Here is an 18,507-nt window from a genome sequence, read left to right on the forward strand (position 1 = left end):
ACTTTAATTTGAATAATGCAGGTTTGACGACGTGTGAGTTCTGGCTGTCACCACACAACAGACTAAGTTATGCATCTCATCAGCTTCGTTGTCATATCGACAAAACGTCGATTTCATTTGTGATACATTTTTCAGGCGCTGGTATGATTGGTGGCGTTTAATTATTAAACACTGCCATTTTCCAAAATTTGTGCTTACATCTGTCTGCAACTTCCTGTGACTTTCACACTATCCTATAGATGATTAAATACTCTTTTATTTAGAAACTTTATGGTACCATACGTCAAATCACGTTAGAGAATTAAACAGTGCGTGCGTGCGTGCGTGCGTGCGTGCGTGCGTGCGTGCGTGCGTGCGTGCGTGCGTGCGTGCGTGCGTGCGTGCGTGCGTGTGTGTGTGTGTGTGTGTGTGTGTGTGTGTGTGTGTTTCTCTGTGTCTGTCTGCCTGCCTGCCTGCCTGCCTGCCTGCCTGCCTGCCTGCCTGCCTGCCTGCCTGCCTGCCTGCCTGCCTGCCTGCCTGCCTGCCTGCCTGCCTGCCTGCCTGCCTGCCTGCCTGCCTGCCTGCCTGCCTGCCTGCCTGCCTGCCTGCCTGCCTGCCTGCCTGCCTGCCTGCCTGCCTGCCTGCCTGCCTGCCTGCCTGCCTGCCTGCCTGCCTGCCTGCCTGCCTGCCTGCCTGCCTGCCTGCCTGCCTGCCTGCCTGCCTGTCTGCCTGCCTGTTTGCCTGTTGGCCTGACTGCCTCCCTGCCTGTCTGTCTGTCTGTCTGTCAGTCTGTCTGTCTGTCTGTCTGTCTGTCTGTCTGTCTGTCTGTCTGTCTGTCTGTCTGTCTGTCTGTCTGTCTGTCTGTCTGTCTGTCTGTCTGCCTGTCTGTCTGTCTGTCTCTGCCTGTCTGTCTGTCTGTCAATCTGTCTGTCTGTCTGCCAATTTCATTTATCGAAACACGAACTCTACGTTAAATTTCTAACACTTGATACTAACAATCTACGGAGTTCAGCTTTAGTTTAATGCAAACTACTTTGATAGTCTCTATTGTGTATGTTCTCATCTTCTTCTCCAGGGAAGACACGTGTCAGCTTGTGGAGGACGACTCTAGTGTTGCATCGTTGTAATATTATTGACAATTTTTTCTCCAAAAATTTCTAAAGTCAGCTTCATTTGTATAGCTTTCAATGTCCCTTGATCTTCTGGCTAGTTTGTTTAGATAGTTGGTAGGTTCTGATCCCCATGTTCCAAAATGTGCAAATACCAGAGGAGTGAAATTGAGGCTTAATGTATTGCCAGCAAGTTGTTTTGTTTCATATTTGATTATCTTTCTTCCCTCCCTTCTTGCTGCAGCAAAACCTTCCTCTAAAGCTGCCTACTTTAAAGTGTCTTGGCTGAAAGGATGAGCCATAGCTACATCAAGGTCATCGTTACACCCAGAGTCATACACAACTATGTCTGGTCTATTCTCATTTCCAGAGTAACGATGTCGAGGTTCTTTCTCGTGATGAATCTTTAATTCATGTAGACAAGTGCTGCATGCATTTACAATTTCATCGTGTTGCCACACAGGCCCACCTTCATCTTTGCATGTAAGAAGATGATATTCATCTGCCAACTTGCCACATTCGCACTAGATGTTCCAATTGACAAAAAGTGCAGGTATGTCCAACCTCAGAGATGCTGCCAAACAAAATTCGTCGGCTTTCAGTGTAAGAACCTCTTCAGTAGGAATGGCTTCCAGCCATGACCCAGCTCCCTTTACTCTTATTGATCTAAATTTAGCTGCAGCTCTATCTGATTGTGAAATCGAAGTTTCCGGGCAGGAATTTGCACTTGTCTCGTGTAGTTGACTAGATAGTTTTTGTTGTAATTTCTTGAGCTGTTAGACAAACTCACTTAGATGTTGGCAATCATCAAAACCAGTAGACTTGACAGCTTGATAAATATTGACTGAGACCTTGGAGACATTATTGGTTGAAAGCAAGAGTGATACATTGTTAGTCAAGTAAGGGAACATAGTAGGCAAGTTTGACAGAGTATGCATCCATCCTTCTAAAAAGGCAGATGAAGCAATAGCATCGACCGATGTCATTCCAAATTTTCCTAATTTGATAGGAAGTGTTGCCTGGTTCCACCGTTCATCGACTATTGATGACACTCTCAATATTTTACAAAAGGTTCTTCGAGTAACGTTGTCATGTATTTCAGCTGTAGACTGAAATAAAGATGGTAATACTGACCTAGCCAAGTAATTTAACTTGGGGAACATGGCAATGACGTAGTAGAAGGCATTGTGTGTGTGTGTGTGTGTGTGTGTGTGTGTGTGTGTGTGTGTGTGTGTGTGTGTGTGTGTGTGTGTGTGTGTGTGTGTGTGTGTGTGTGTGTGTGTGTGTGTTCACATGTGGTCACAACCTTCTATTAGAACAACCATACAAGGATCGATGGCTAAAGTGATATCTCAGTGTCAAAAACTGAAGCGAAAGCAGCCACTCAGTATCAGACCTCTGCAAAGACTTGCACATCCACTTGGTAAATTTATTAATTATAGGTACTACTAGTATTGACTTTTAATGTAATTAACTATATAATTTTTGACTACGTGTCAGCATGCCTAGAGCGTTTAATTAAACTAGCATTTAACTGTCTAAGAGAGAAGTTTACTTAGTGGTGTGTGCAACTTGCATAATTTGTTGCAGAATCCAAAAAAGTTTGCGCATGCGTAATACCCATTGCGAAGTTCAGAGCACGGTTACTCATAATATCGACGCGTTGTAAGGTACGTTCAATGTGCTTATAGGTTGGAGACTGGTTCTTTCGTGTCTACCAATATCCTTTTATCCATTACTTGTCAGAAAATATTACTAGACGTGAGTCTGCATGCATGTGCATGTCGACTGTAGTCTACCTTCTTTCAGAGCTCTCTTTTCTATTCTTGCTATGTATTCTAGGGTTAGTTTTTGTTAGAAGCTTTTGTTAGGCGTCTTTGTTACTCACTAAGAGTCACTTCCTCGTTCTGATGCAACATGAGCAAGAAAGTGGGCGTTACGATTTGAAGGGGCGTGTGTACATTCGTAGCCATGCTGTTTGGAACACTTTGACTGTTGTTAGATCAACCACGATGTCTGGATGTGCGATGAAATTATGGAAATATGTTTGACTGCAAGTTGCACGAATCTGGTGTAGCCTTTTTACATTTTATCGAATCGTGTCACATGTTGTGAGCACCCATGCTAATCAATCAATGAATTTATTCAAATTTTCGAACGAACTCATTGACTTTTACTCTCAATAATCAAATGAACTCATCCATATATGCATAGACATAAATTTTGTCTGGCAGTGTACTAAGTCATTTTCGCCTCTTTCACTCTGTACACACTGCATGCCTGCTACTTTTCTTTTACTTAGGTTTTCGGCAGACTCTGTCCGTTAATTAACTTTTAAAATATTTCTAATTTTTTGAATGTTTGAAATAATTTATTTCTAAAATATTTGTAATAATTAATTTTAAACAATACTTTTTTTAAATAATTCCAACAATTTATTTTTAAATATTTTTTTATTTTCTAGAATACATATTTAATCATCAATGCAATTTATATTTGTTAATTTTGCCTGCTAAGTCTTTTCACCGATGGACGCCTGGAGTTTTATATTGAATTCACTTCATTGTTATTGCTCTTGCAATTTGTTGTTTTTAGGAATTTGCATGTACCGCATCCCAATTCGCAAGACGTAGTCATTCCATTGCGTCTTACGATTTTCAAGCATCCGGGCCATCTGTTTCTACGAGTATGAGAGAGAGCGATTGTGCATACGACAGCACCAGCAACGTCGACACTGACGAAGATACTAGACCGTTACCAAAACGTAGGAAAACGAGCAGTGGAGCTGGAGTGAATACAATCGAGCTCGGATCACTGTTTGATCTTGCAGCAGAAGTCGTTGCTACTGTAATTCCGTTCAGTGCAGTCGAGCAATATTACCACAAGTCTCCAAACAAAATTCACGATGATGTTTTATTTGCAATAATTAAGAGGGCTTTTCCGACGGATCGAGATATGGTGGGGCTGTGTGCAGGATTGTCACGTCCTTCTTTCTATGGTGATGATTTCTACCGCGAATCCAGTGATTGTGACATCATTGCAAAGGAAGTAATACAAACAGGTGTGAACCGTACAATAGGAACCCTTGCAATGAGCATTATGATTTGCATGAGCCTAGTTAAGTTAAGTTTGTCGTTATTTCGGTTGTGCATGCGCAGCCCGGAAGTATGACGCGGCGGAAAGAGGTCTGGCTACGCGAGACTAACGTAGTAAGTAACTGCCGGTCATCATACTCTTACAGACCCAATTGATCATTTGTCTCGCTGTTGCTGATTTGGTCAAGTCCACGATCATATCCAGATAGTATGTATACAGTATATGTATACGTGTTCTTGTCTGAATGCGTTAGCTACTTAAAGTTTTACCGCAGTTTTTCTACAATTTCTCTATTGCAGGGTTGTCGCTGACTGGAACCCTTGTGCACATGCGTCTGTCTTCAGAAACGTCCAGGTATCGTCGAGCTGACGTTTCCATTCTTTTTGATCGTCGATGTATCACGTGTGCTACCTGCTCCGTACATCGTCATCGACTCACTTGGTGCAAACATGTTTTACGGCTTATTCACCATCGCATCTTTCATCCTGAAGCTGTTGCTTACCGTCTACCAATCTCGTTTACGTTAGAGCGTCTCAGTCAATCACAAATGCAAGAATTGATTAGCTCACTCATCTCAACTGGTTCAGTAAAGCTTCTCTCGTCAGCCAGTAAAGCAATATGTGATATGAATCACGAAAGAAGTTCTATAGCGACTTGCAGCCATCCAGTTCGTGCCGCAGTGTCGACTCCCGATCTGACCGCCAGAGGTAGCAGAGATGACTCAAGTTGGTGGCTATTTGATGAGCAGAGAGTTCGTCTTGTCATGAAAAACTATTGCGAAAAACTTGATTCTATGAACGGAGGAAGATCATACAAATGTGACCCGGATGAACCAACCAGTCCAGATGAATGGAATTATCTTCTTGAAGGCAATAGGAAACAAACACTTGCTCGAGTAGAGAAAGCTGTTGGTACGATTTGCTTACTAGTATTGCATGTAGACAAATATTAACTTCATGTCATGTCATGTTCTTATACGTTTCTTAGATGCTCAACTGGATTGGAGAGCAGAGGAAGAGCTAGATTCTTTGCTGGCCATTGTGTTGCATCTAATAAAGTCGGCAGACGTTACCGTGTTGAGGGTTTTACGTGTACTCACGGATCAGTGGTTCAAGTTGCTAGAAAATGTACTGAAACGGATTGTACGGCAACTTCCGTTCGACCAGCAAAGAGGAGATGACACTCATGACGACGATGCTGCGATCTATTCAAGAAACAGAGAGCTCTTCCTTTCTAGCGGAAGGTGCGTGTAAAATCTAATTGCTATAAATGATGCGTGTTCTTAGTGAGCATACGTGTCTTTAGACATCAGTAGGATCCCTGTTTTGTCTAGCCTATCTTAATCGTTTGTGATTGCGCAAAACACGCATTATGAGTTGCTGCAATGTGTGTGTGTGTGTGTGTGTGTGTGTGTGTGTGTGTGTGTGTGTGTGTGTGTGTGTGTGTGTGTGTGTGTGTACACACACACACACACACACACACACACACACACACACACACACACACACACACACACACACACACACACACACACACACACACACACACACACACACACACACACACACACACACACACATATATTCTTATATATCTTTTTTCCAAACTTAAACATCCCCCCTAAACATCCCCAAACCAACAATTCTTACAATATACTAAGTATATCCTAACTATCGACGTCCTGTCCTTCAAGCTGAATTCTTTTACGTATCATTCTCGAATGATGTTTCCATAATTGAATAGAAAGTTGCTGCAGTATATTTTAGAAAGCCTGGTGGAGTGTAAGGCCACTGACTGCTGAGGTTTTGGATATATATATATATATATATATATATATATATATATATATATATATATATGGTGTACGCATATTATATCCGTGATCATGTTTACAATTTAGGGCTTGGTACCTAGCAGACCGTCTGACTTCTTGCTGGCGGATTGCGGTGCTGAATTGGCGTTACTCGGATGGAACTGTAGAGTCAATAAGAGATCAGACCATCAAATGGGCTTTAAGATTGCGCAATATTTTGAGGGAGGCCAGTCGTTTACACGACTCCATCGATGATATATACGAGGCATGGCCGGAATTTTTTGCTGTTTTCAGTTTGCAGCATTGGAATGGATTCTGCCACGTTCAGGCCATAGCTTCTCCTCAAGCTCGAGAAGTTTTCAGAAAACTAAGTATCGTTACAAATGAAATTTCATACAATGGCGACTATGAGAGTGATGATGAAGGAGCAGAGAGTCTAAGAACGCTATCCTGTTTTATTCAGTGTTTACGTTTCTATCGCTATGAGACAGCAGCTGCTACATTGGCTGTGCAAGCAATCATCTGTTACTTACCCGTATCACCTCTTCGATCAGATGGTGGTGATAGTTCGACTAAATTCTTACTGAATGAGGTCAGACAGTGTCACAATGAAATTGGAGTTTACTTGTGGGGAGGTGATGCTACTGATGGTGACGAACCTTCGAGAGACCCGGTGGTTTTGTCTGCTCTCTTACAGGCTGTAGTAGACAATGACGACGCTTGGAAGATATGGTGTAATTCTACGATGAAATGCTCGACTGAGTTTGAATTTGATGACGATTGCTGCTCTCCAAATTCAGCCATGGTTTCGTTGCCTTTGCCTGTCTACGTTCTACTAGAGTGCATCAAGCGCATTCCGGACGACTTTCAGGTTGACAACGTAGTACAGGTGAAATGGCTACTTTACGTATTTCTAAATTTAATTTTTATTGTTTTTGACAGCTTGACTTCGTTATTGAACTCAACAAGCTGCTTTCTAGCACAATAAATCGCATCTTCTCTCTCACTCTTAAGAAAATTTTGGAAATTTTGTCCATAGTAGACTATGCTATCGAAGATGAGTTAGAAGAAAGAGAAAACATTTTGAAACTGGTTTTCTTCTTTCGCATTCGACTGTCACACTTTTGGATTTCTAACCTGCTTCAACCTTCTTCTGCATTAGTTTGCGACTGCCTGGCGACACTTGCAAGCAGCCTTTCGCGTCGCATTGGAGGAGAAGACTCAAACGAAGACTTCTACCTCACACTTACAGACTATTCGTCGTTCCTGTTTCAAACCGCTCAGTTTTACGTTAACAACTTTGAGGAAATTTCGAGATCTTCAGCAGTAGAGAACGCTATAGTTATATGTACGCCAGAAATCAAGTTCCACTTTTTCAATTTTTTTTACACGCGAACAAGGGTTGAAATGTTTTTGACCGAACTTTTACGGATTGCAATCATTATCTGTCCGACCGTCACTTCTATAGCGACGTGCTCCTGTTGTTATCCTCTTACTACTGATTCACTCTCTAATCGATTACAGGCGCTCAATTTGCCATCTTACGTATACAACTGCAGACGAGAAGATGAGACAAGTCATTCTCATATTGAACGTGATATGATTCAAGGGATTGTGGCCTGTCGACTTATCACAAATGTGCTTACCGTTTCTCGTGAAAGAAAAGATTTTGGATTCCTTTATCTGCGACGGCGTGCATTACAGTACGCATGAATGCAAGACCATTAAGTGTTTGCTGATTTTTAATGTATGGGGCCTTGTGTTTGTAGTGGTTTGTTACAAGTCGCAGGAGTGATTGGTGCTGTAGCTGCTTTGAGAGTCGTATTAAGATACGACTGGCATTGTGTAATGTCGTGGCGTGAGGCTGTCAGTTATGTTCTACTCGAGCCAGCATTTGTGCAGTCGTTCAAGTGTAGAGTATGTTACAACTCGCTGACTTGATCAGTTGACTCTATTGTTTATGAGGGTTTTTGTAGGCGTGTGACGAGCTGCCTCCTAATGTAGAGGCCATGATTCGAGGAGTAATTCTCAATCGGCTCTATTGGCTACCGTGTGATGATATGTTAGCCCAGGACGTCTACTATCAGGCCGTCAAGTTAGTAACTCATATTGTATTGTTTTGTCAAACAATCAGTCTTTCAATGTTATGATAGGGAATTGGGTTTGACATCACTGCTAATTCAAGATGTTCTTGGCAACAATCAGAATACTTCTAACTTAAGTTACCGTCTCTTGTTTCAAATGGCCGAAGATCTGCGCGAAAAACCATCTGAAGCTCTGGAAATGGGAGTGAGAGCGTACACAGCCATGTGGAGCTATTACATCCATAGAAACGAGAGCGCTGTTGTACCTCATTCCCCTAGTTCGTTTACTCTAGTTCTTCGCGGTGCTCATCTTCTGGGTGCTTCAGCTATGAAATTAGATCTTGATGCAACGCCATCTGGAGCTGTAACGGTTTCGTTTGAAAACACAGATCGTTTGCTGCGTCTTGTGATGCTTCTGTGGGAAGATCCTATTGTGACTTTTCATGTTGTCGCTGAGGTACAAACGTGGACCGTATCTATATGCCTTATTGCTCATATCTTTAGATGTGCGCTTTCAATGTTTGTAGATGGCTCGAATATACCGAGGGGGTCGGTACCTTATCCATTGTGAGAATGAAATGTTACAGTGGCTTGAGTCTACGACGACAATAAAGCCAGTGATTTCTCTAATTACGCTCAGTGAAGCTAACGGGATGGTTTCCTCCGTCTTAAATAGGTAAGTATACGTGCATGCGTAATTTTCAAAACCAAACTGCTGTTGCTTGCATGGTTTGATATTAAACTGATTTTGTGGTTAAACGAATTTTGTAGGGTCACGACATATGAAACAAGGGAATATATAGGAGCTTTTTCCGCATACAATTTGTATACCGCGGACTGCTTGCAGATCAGGATAGCAATGAACAATTTTAGATCTCGAATTACTGGTAAAAGCGAATGCTTTTGTATTCACCTTGTATGACCTGTGAGGTGAATTCATGTTTGCCATATTGAATCCAGACGGGACGATGCATAGTAATCGTATTGGTCGAGATGAGGATGCGCACAACAGTATTGCTCAAGCATGTACCATGCATGCATGCACACCCCGCCAATCAGACCACGTGGTTCCAGGACATGTAATGGAAGTGTGTAACATAGCAGACATTGACAAACTGTTTACACACACACACACACACACACACACACACACACACACACACACACACACACACACACACACACACACACACACACACACACACACACACACACACACACACCAGCTGTTGTAAAGCGAATTGTAGCAAGCATTCGAGTAGGCGCACACTCTCGTGCTTCTTAATTAATTAATTCAATATCTGCTTTTGTAGGTGCAAGTCTGCAATCCTTGCTACTCTAGCGGAAGACGAACACAACGCAATTGGTTGGTTGAGCTACTGCCAACATTCTTATCTACGTCTAACTGACCGTCCTCTTACGGGTGACGATTTTCTATGCCTCAAGACTATTCTACAAGCTCTTCCTGATGCCAACGTCGACGTGGAGTCTCTCGTCTCACATTCTGCGTTGTGTTTGTGGCAAAATGCTGCAGCATGTTTCTTGAATGCTTGTCCGCACGAGAGGGATACCCTTGTTCTAAAGAACTGCTATGTATCTTATTATGGGCAACTAATATGTGACAAATCTGTAAAAAATTGCTTGTTTTTAAAACCCGTTGTCTAAATAGTTAATGCAATTGTGTGGTCCAAACGGACCAAAGTTGTACTGTACTATAATATTTCTTACACACCAGATTTGGTGCAGTTTCTTTGGAGGGCAGTCGACAAACAGACAAACAAACAAACAATTAAATCAACAAGCTAACAAACGACACACGACATGTATAAAATATTTACGCGACTTCAGTGTCTTGTACCTGACAGCAGAGTAGCTACAAAAGAACTAAAACGATTTCGGTAAGAAAGCGACGATAAAGTTCTTACAAGTTCGTTTCCAGCATGAATCGATCTACGCATAAATACCATCTCTAGTCTTCTTATGTTTTGCGAGGCCTATTCAAAACTCTCTAATCTATCATGTATTGACTGTCTCTGCCGCATGCCCAGACCTCGCATAACTCATTTTCTGAAGGCTACGTTTACATTTCGAATTGGGCAAGCGCTATAGGTACCAAACTCAACTTTCGTATGTCATGACTTTGGTATGTTATTACGGGCAATAGTTGTACATCGACGATTCTCCTTCATACGTCATCTGACACGATTTTACCTCCAAATCGTTATATGCACGTAAGTTGTCTAGCACCATACCCAGATGAGTCAATCTAGACTCTCAGGATGGCTTATGGTCATGCGCATTCAGAGCAGGAGCAGAAGAGCTTTAGCGCCAGCATTTGTAGGCGTGGCTTTAGAGGTTTTGGACTTTATGTACGTACTGCTTGAAAATGCACTCTAAAATAGTTAGAGAACTGTTGCACTGGACAGCGAACTGAGACAACCATTATTCCTATGGATTCTACTAAACAATGTGACAAAAATATTTTGCTGACATTCTTGCACTCATTTGTAACCAGTTGCTCCTATAGGTCTGTTAGCCCAGTATCAGTGGCCTAAAATGTTAACGTTTTAGAACTTACCTAGAGTCTACAATGGGCAAAGAAAGACTCAATAGACTTGCACTACATGCACTTCAACTATAGAACTGACGTTGATCAATTATGATGCAACCTTGAATACGTTTATTTGCAAACAACCTCTCACAATATCTTTCTTGAACATACAGGACATTATTATAATCAAAGTATGTGTAATGTTTTTCTTGACTACACATACATACCATGATGCTATGTTGTAGATATAAAATTCATCTGGTAATGTATACTATGACATTCACAAACATCTAGTACGAGGGCGTCACGTACTATGGGCTTAGGGTAGGCGCTAGCCCCCACTTTTTGAAAGCGTGGTTTGTAAAAATTATTATTGTAATTAATCTCGAGTTGTTTGAGAATCCAGCAGTTCTAAAACATCTTAGCTTTAAAATGTTACGCGTTCTCTGACGTCAGTTGTTCAATTTTATTGATGAGCCCCTCACATTTGAGACGCACGTGACACCCTTGAGTAAAACCTTGCTAAATTTTCAAAGTTTGAAACACTTTTTTGTAGTCTGAATACGCCACTGTAACAGCTAATAAAAAGCAAATAAGAAGTGGGCGTGTCCAGTAGCAGAGTAACGTCTAGCCTCAAACTTCCAGACCAGAGAGCGCGCGAATCGCGCGAACTCTAGTCTGAACCAAGTCGATACTAAAATGATTTCGGAAATAGCCTTCTAAGCCAATCAGCTCCTTACAACCGGAATTTCGGTTGTAACTTCTGATTGGTTTAGGAGTAATTGGTTATGCTAGGTGCACTAACGTTGATTGCGCGCGTGTGAAATCCTCGTGGGCGGCTAAGTGCATACCAGAGCCGTGATGAAGACTCTGGTGCACGCACACATCTTAGTTTTAGTTTCAGCTTCAGTTCTTCGATATTTTCAAGCCTGCGGTGACAGGATATGGACGGCAGCGTCGCTAGACCATCACCTTTGACAACTGGTCGAGCGGTAGTCTCGCCAGCCGAGCGGTTAGACTAGCTAGCGGTCTGCCAAAGAATCAAAGAGTCGTGGTTTTATGCCCTCCACCAAGATATCGCTGCAAACACGGCAGACGTCTCTTCTTTGTTCGTGAGATCTCATGGCATTTACAAATGATGTTGATCTAGGTAAAACGATCTTACGCTGTTATACTACCATTTAGCATCGCTTTTGATAAATCTTCCGAAATCATTTTAGTATCGACTTTGTCCAGACTAGAGTTCGCGCGCTTCGCGCGCTCTCTGGTCTGGAAATTCGAGGCTACGTGAAGTCTAGCCTCGCACCCAGGACCTCTTGCGCGCCCGGAGAGAAGAGGGCCTGGTACACGTTGTATTTGAATTCGCGCATAAATTAGAAGGAAATCGTGGTAATGTGTGCACGCATGCGGAACCGACGTTGGTTAGAATCTCGAGCCGATGATGTCGCGCGCAATCGACAGTGAAACAGCTTCCGTGTTCAGTAGTGATGAAGCCCTAGATCTAGACCCAGGTCAAGTGATTCAATTACACGCTGTTTATCTAAAGTATTGACTTTGTTACCCGAGGCCCGAATTTCCGAGTGGAGGGGATAGTAGTCGTTCGATGACCGTACGACCCATCGACCGTATATATAGTTGGTTAGCGGAGATGCAAATGAAGCTATTCCGACCAATAGACGAGAATTGGTATCATTACCAGGGGCGTACGCAGGATTTCTCTAGAGGGGGTTCGTAACTAAGTTGCCGAAAAGTTAAGTGCTGTACTACTTTATAGATTTATATTATTTTTTACAGATAATTTCAATGTATCCAAAATCGGGAGTCTCGTTGTGTCTTCTGCTGTCCCCATATGTAATGGTGCTGTGTAGTTGCGCTCATGCGGCATTGCCTAATTCGAATTCCGCCATTACCTACCGCCTAGAGGGGGTTCGTCCGAACCCCCTCGAACCCCCTCTGCGTACGCCCCTGATTACTGACCAATAGACGAACGTGATGTCATCATGAGGCTCCACCTCTCTTTGTTTGGTAGCTGCTAACGAGAATTCGGCCATCGGGCGTCCGTCCTGTGCATGGTGTTTAGTTCTTTGCTCTAGGGGTTTAGCACATACATTTGTACGTGTATGTTTCCCCAACAACAACCAGGGCGAGGTGTGTAGCTGTACCTGACTTGTAACATTTTGCTTGTTCCACAGTGTTTCTGCATAGTGGTTCTGCAGTCTGCCAGCTTGAATTTTGGGTGTGCGTGGCTGAGCGGCCGTGGTGTTGTTGCAACGATCACTAGTGTCGTCTTCAACAGAAATTTGGCGTTTGACGGGAATTTGCGAAGGAGAACGTGCATTGTCCATGACAGCGTCTGTTTGTGGGACAAAGCGGCTCGGCCGACCTGTAAGTGCGTCTCTATTCATTTCTGTTTTACGGTATCCAAAGTCAGAGCGAACAGACGCCTAGCTAATCTACATGTGCACGTGCATGTTTTCCCGCATTGATGTTTTGTTTTGGCTCTGGGGCCACGTCAGTACAACAGTAGGCGACGTCTAGCTAGAGAAGCCGCACAAACAACAAGACGCTTCTAGAGAAGCTGCACAAAGAACGAGACATTTACATTCTTGTGAGCTGGAAAATCGGTGGTGAGCTGCTTGTTTGGTCACCATTTGTAACCTAGGTTTCCCACCAACAAACAGAACAATGATCACGCCCGTTACTTCATCACGTAAGGCGAAGATTGCCAGCCGGCCTAGCGTCTAGGCTCTCCGACTTGTAACAATTTGGCTTGTTCCATCATTTGGAAACAACTATATTTGTAACATGCATCTAGAAACAACGCCTAGCTAATCTAGCTGCATTTGTATCGTTCCCACATCTAATTTTGCTTTGGCTTTGGTACCTTTGCCACGCCTAAAACCAGCCATAGTTACGACCTCAAAAGCTGCACAAAGAACCGACGAGCGAAGGTTGTAAAAAATAGAAGCGATGTCCTACGGGATGTTGGCTGACAATGTGACAATGTGACAAAAATTATTCTCCTGACATTCTTACTCTCATTTGTAACCAGTTACTCCTAGGTCTGTTAGCCCAGTATCAGTCGTCTAAAATTTTAACGTTTTAAAATTATCTAAAGTCTACAATGGGCCAAGAAAGACTCGATAGACTTGCACTACATGCACTTCATCTATAGAACTGACAGTGATCAATTATGATGCAACCTTGCATAAGTTTGTTAGCAAACAACCTCTCACAATCTTTGTTGAACATACCGGACATAATTCTAATCAATGTATGCTTCATGTTTCTCATGAGTACACATATACTATGATGCTATATTTTAGATATAGAATTCATCTGGTAATGTATACATCTAGTACGAGGGCGTCACGTACTATGGGCTTAGGGTAGGCGCTAGCCCCAGTTTCTGAGAGCGTGGTTTGTTAAAATTATTATTGTATCTAATCTCGAGTTGCTTGCGAATCCAGCATTTCTAAAACATCTTAGCTTTAAAATGTTACTCGTTCTCTATGACGACACTTGTTCAACGCTATTCATGAGGCACATCACATTTGAGAAACATGTAACACCCTTGAGTGAAACCTTGCTAAATTGTTAAGGTTTGCACCACATTTTTTAGTCTAGATACGCTACTGTATCAGCTAGTGAAAAGCAAATAAGAAGTAGGCGTGCCCTGTAGCACTGTGAAGTCTAGCCCCACCCATTTCTAGTCACGCGTTGCAAGACCCTTCCCGCCTAAAGCTGGATGCACGTATGCATTAGCCACTTTGAACCACATTCCAGAGGCAAATAATTCTTTCAAGAAGTCATCTATAAAGATGTCAACTAGAAACGGCAGAAACACGTGTAGTTAAGACAACTCCAGACAAACACTCAATTGAGAAAAACAGAAATTCAATTGCAGAATCAATGTCGTCGGTAATGTTCCGAGTATTTTCCATCTCTAGTTGCTCGAGTTAGCGAACAAACATATGATATAATCCACGATGTTGCTTGCTCCTTTGGCTGTAGTTTAGCCCCCGTAACCTTCAGCCTTGTTCCATTAGCAGGAGCAAGAATGTGTCCTCCGCTATTGTCTATTTCTGCAAAACAACAACAATAAAAATTTGATTTTAAAAAGTCGCAGTGTTGAAATAACTAACCATTCCAGACTTCTTTGCTCCAAGCACAGCCAGACGCGGCAGCTCCAGCAAAAAACGCGTCATCTTCCTAAATCAATTAGCAATCAAATATTCACCGTTTGGTACAAATAGTTACTCTCCAATGTAGTACATACCCAGGAAAGAGCAATACTTTTGCTACTGGAAAGTTCTTTACCATAGTAAGAAAACTTTACAAACAACTTTTAATTGTAGGTATGAAGTTAAAAATTGCATGTAACTTACTGACATCCGCGCTTTTGACGTGTTAGACCTCCCTCCAAAAAATACTCAAATTTGAGTCCACTGATTGCAGTCTTGTTAAAATACATTTTTATCAACGGATATTTGGCTGTAATTGTTAAAAACAATTATATCAAATTTTGAATAATTAAAATTACTTATTAATTAACATTATTACTTACATCCATAGTCTTGGTAACCTGTCAACATGATTTGACTGTATCCCTCCTTACTGTTTTCGATGTCTTTTGAAACGTCGTATGCCAAACGTTTGTTTGCATTTCCGGGATCGAGACTCGTTATTTTATATACACATATCCTGTGATCAAAATTTTAGCAGTTTTGAATATTATATGACATTATACTTTCTGTACTTATGAGATTACCATGTGAGATATCAGCAGGAACTTTCCTTACTATTTAGTCTCCTTTCTTATACTTTGGGTATTTGAGGACCTATCTTTTTGCTCCATGCTTTGCTGTTGCTTGTTCCCTGTTGTTGTTCTCTTTGTAGTGCAGTGCTGCTAGGTGGAGTCTACATCATAACAGAAATGTAATGACCCATGCCTCGTACTAGTAGGTCACCATGCTATATAGATAGAATTTGCTTGCAACGTCATCTATACCTTGCCAGCATTCCTTGATAGGAGAAGGCAGTGGACTTGGGTGCAAGTGAATGACAACACTATTAAAGGCTTCGAGGCAGGACGTTTGGTGCATAGGTGATAACTTGGCCACATCAGAAAGAAACATACGGTTAACTCTAACCTTTTCATTCTTGAGACTGACCTTCGTGTCTGGATCATGATAATGATGACATTAGAATCAATACCTTAGACGTGCAAAATTGGAATGCTTACTTGGTTTGAACCATTTCTTCTTTCGTTCCAGACCTGTAGGATGGCCATGATCACATGAAGGAAATACCTCCCCATCTCCATCATGAACGTTGTGAATATGGCTAGAAACTGGTAGCCACTTTTCTTTTATTTCGTCACCATTCCCACTTGGGGTTGACATGGCACACCAATAAAGATGGCTTACAAGGCGCTGCATCCATTCACTAGCAAGTTCACATTCGTTTTCTTTTGACAAGTTTTCAATCTCCCTTCGAAATGCTATGTACAAATAGGATAAGTTTATTCGCACAAGCAAATATGTCTAGTAATATTTGTACATTTTGCAAGATGTCAAACATCATAGCGATGATCTGTGGCAGGATTGTTTTCTCTAACCAATTTGGCAATCTGTCTGTGTCGATCAGTCACAAGTAGTCCAACTTCAAACACCTGTTCATGCAGGAAGTTGATACCTCGAATTAAGCCTTCGAGCTCTATGTGATAACTCCCCTTCACCTCATTGCTCTGTTGAGTACAGACATGGATATAACCATACACAAAACAGAGCATCTACATGCTGGGATGCTCACGCGAACACACACACACGCGCGCGTGTTACATTCAAATACATGCATAGTAATCCAGACAAACAAATATGCACACTAACATCATAGCAGTGTCTGCCATACCTGCACCACCAACTGAACGTCAATTACTGCATGTTTATGCAGCTCCATTACAGTGTAGGACCCATACTATGCACAGTGACCTGGGCTATCAGCCCTACCATCACCACCAAGGATAAGTTTTCTGTGTCCACTTTTTAGCTCAGCAAGCAGACTAGACTGATGGTGCTCCTAAACAGACCAAACTGTTGCCTGCAGATATACAGACTGGTGGCGACAAAAAGTTCGAGTAGAAATGGATGGACAGCCAAAAAATTCCAATACACATAGTGTCTTGAATGGTGAAGCACCAGCAAACAAAATAGATGCAGAGAGAATGATGTTGCCAGCAGGTGTATTTCTCACGAATGGTTGAATTTCCCAATGACGAATGTCCCCACACGGACACTGTTGTTTTACATGTAGAAATTTCCTATGGTTGTTTTAGTTATGTTGGTTGTGGTGCTGCTGCAGTTTTCACATTTCTCAAACAAACTGAGTAGTGCGTCTTCAAACACAAAATACTTTTTCTGCAGATTAAGAGGTACATGTCAAAATCCGTATTATGTTTATGGATATATTCCTGACTATAAGTAATGACCTAGAACAATAGTTCAGCAAAAGGTAACATAACAAACCTTCCATAATCAGTTTCAATTTCTGTTTCAGTGTCAATTTCTGTTTCAGTCTCAATTTCTGTTTCTACTTCTGTGATTTCTGTCTCACATGCCCTTGTTGCCTTAATGTCACTGACATTATCACAAATATCTGTTGCAGCATGTAGCAGTGCAGTGAGCAATGGTGGTGCAGGTATAAGAGAGCACTGGACACCGACCTCTCACATTACCGGCTGTTTTAGTGCTTGCACCCATCTGCAATACTTTATTATTGGTACATAATGACATCACGTTATCACTACTATACCTCCAGTCCTAGTAGCAGGTCGAACTTGTATTTTCACGTCTTTTGTGGCCACTCTCTCAGTTTGGATTCCCACGCCTTTCATGAAACATGTTTCCTTGTGATTTAGTAAATATATAAACATTGACCTTTTCTTAATTAAACTGAAAACTGATATGTGCCTACTTGATCAATTTCCTCTTCATTGCTGTCCATATGGTCGTCACTGCTGCTCATATTATGATCATTGGTAGTTTCCATGTTGTCAAACTCGCTGTCTGCAGTTAGAAGATTCTGTACCACCTTAGAAATTGTTAATTAATTCATCACTAGATTTACAAGTCCAAATAAAACCTACTCTTATTCTTTCGCGTTTTTCATATGCCAATCTCTTCTTTCTTGGCGGTTCCAACTTCTCAGCCCTCGGCGCACTGTCTCCGTCTTTGCAACACACGCTGCTGCTAGTCCTCTTGAACGAAGTTGGTACAGCGTTCTGCTTCAATTTTGGAGCGCGTAAGCCTATACAAACTGTTCGTACCGCCCTGGTCGATCTTCGAGGCAGTCTGCTTCAAAATGGCGACTGCACAAGACGGAAGAATCACTTGGGCCTTCCCAACGATCTCTCGTTCTTCTCACTTGTTCCGCCCATTTTCGTCTTCTTTCAGGGTCTTTCGGAAATTGAAAAGACTTACGCATTCCTTAGCAGTCTTATCACAGAATGCTGCGACACATCGTCTAACCATTCTCGACGTAGTGCAAGCCCGAGTCTTGTACGTTAGCAATAAACTTTGCGCTAACACGACATCTGTTCTCGCCTTGACGTCATATGTACACGCCCCGCATCTACTGCTCGAAACCGGATGCACCAAACCGGAAGCACATTGCAGCGCAATTTTATCGTATACACCTTAACTGTAAAAATCTAAAACTATTTTTCCAGGTATGTACGCCTTTAGAAGTATTGTATAGAATTATAAAATAATTTTCGATTTTTGCGTGTCAGTGGCCCTTTAACTTTGCCCCTTTCTGACGATTCCAAACTTCGAAACACTTTTTCAGTGACCGCTGCATCCGGTGTAGTCTGTT

The 18,507-nt window shown here is 42.1% G+C and overlaps 1 protein-coding gene across 1 annotated transcript; it reads left to right on the forward strand.

Moving 5' to 3' along the window:
• The first annotated feature begins 2,720 nt into the window (after positions 1-2,720).
• On the forward strand, positions 2,721-9,917 carry LOC134194828 (uncharacterized). Its single transcript, XM_062663803.1, has 11 exons — positions 2,721-2,758; positions 3,684-4,149; positions 4,484-5,095; positions 5,172-5,427; positions 6,085-6,886; positions 6,940-7,700; positions 7,767-7,914; positions 7,974-8,092; positions 8,151-8,538; positions 8,609-8,757; positions 9,395-9,917. Exons 2-11 carry the CDS (start codon positions 3,777-3,779, stop codon positions 9,744-9,746), a joined length of 3,960 nt encoding a protein of 1,319 aa, XP_062519787.1. The 5' UTR covers positions 2,721-2,758; positions 3,684-3,776; the 3' UTR covers positions 9,747-9,917.
• The last annotated feature ends 8,590 nt before the right edge of the window (positions 9,918-18,507 follow it).

This window comes from Corticium candelabrum, chromosome 19 (assembly GCF_963422355.1).
Source record: "Corticium candelabrum chromosome 19, ooCorCand1.1, whole genome shotgun sequence".
NCBI lineage: Eukaryota > Metazoa > Porifera > Homoscleromorpha > Homosclerophorida > Plakinidae > Corticium > Corticium candelabrum.

What these genes read in the sequence shown, in the direction of transcription:
- LOC134194828 (XM_062663803.1), top strand. Translation starts at nt 3,777, where the DNA reads ATGAGAGAGAGCGATTGTGCATACGACAGCACCAGCAACGTCGACACT. An exon ending in CTCTTCCTTTCTAGCGGAAG is followed by an intron (nt 5,428 to 6,084) that starts GTGCGTGTAAAA and finishes TTTACAATTTAG; the next exon opens with GGCTTGGTACCTAGCAGACC. An exon ending in CTTTTCATGTTGTCGCTGAG is followed by an intron (nt 8,539 to 8,608) that starts GTACAAACGTGG and finishes CAATGTTTGTAG; the next exon opens with ATGGCTCGAATATACCGAGG.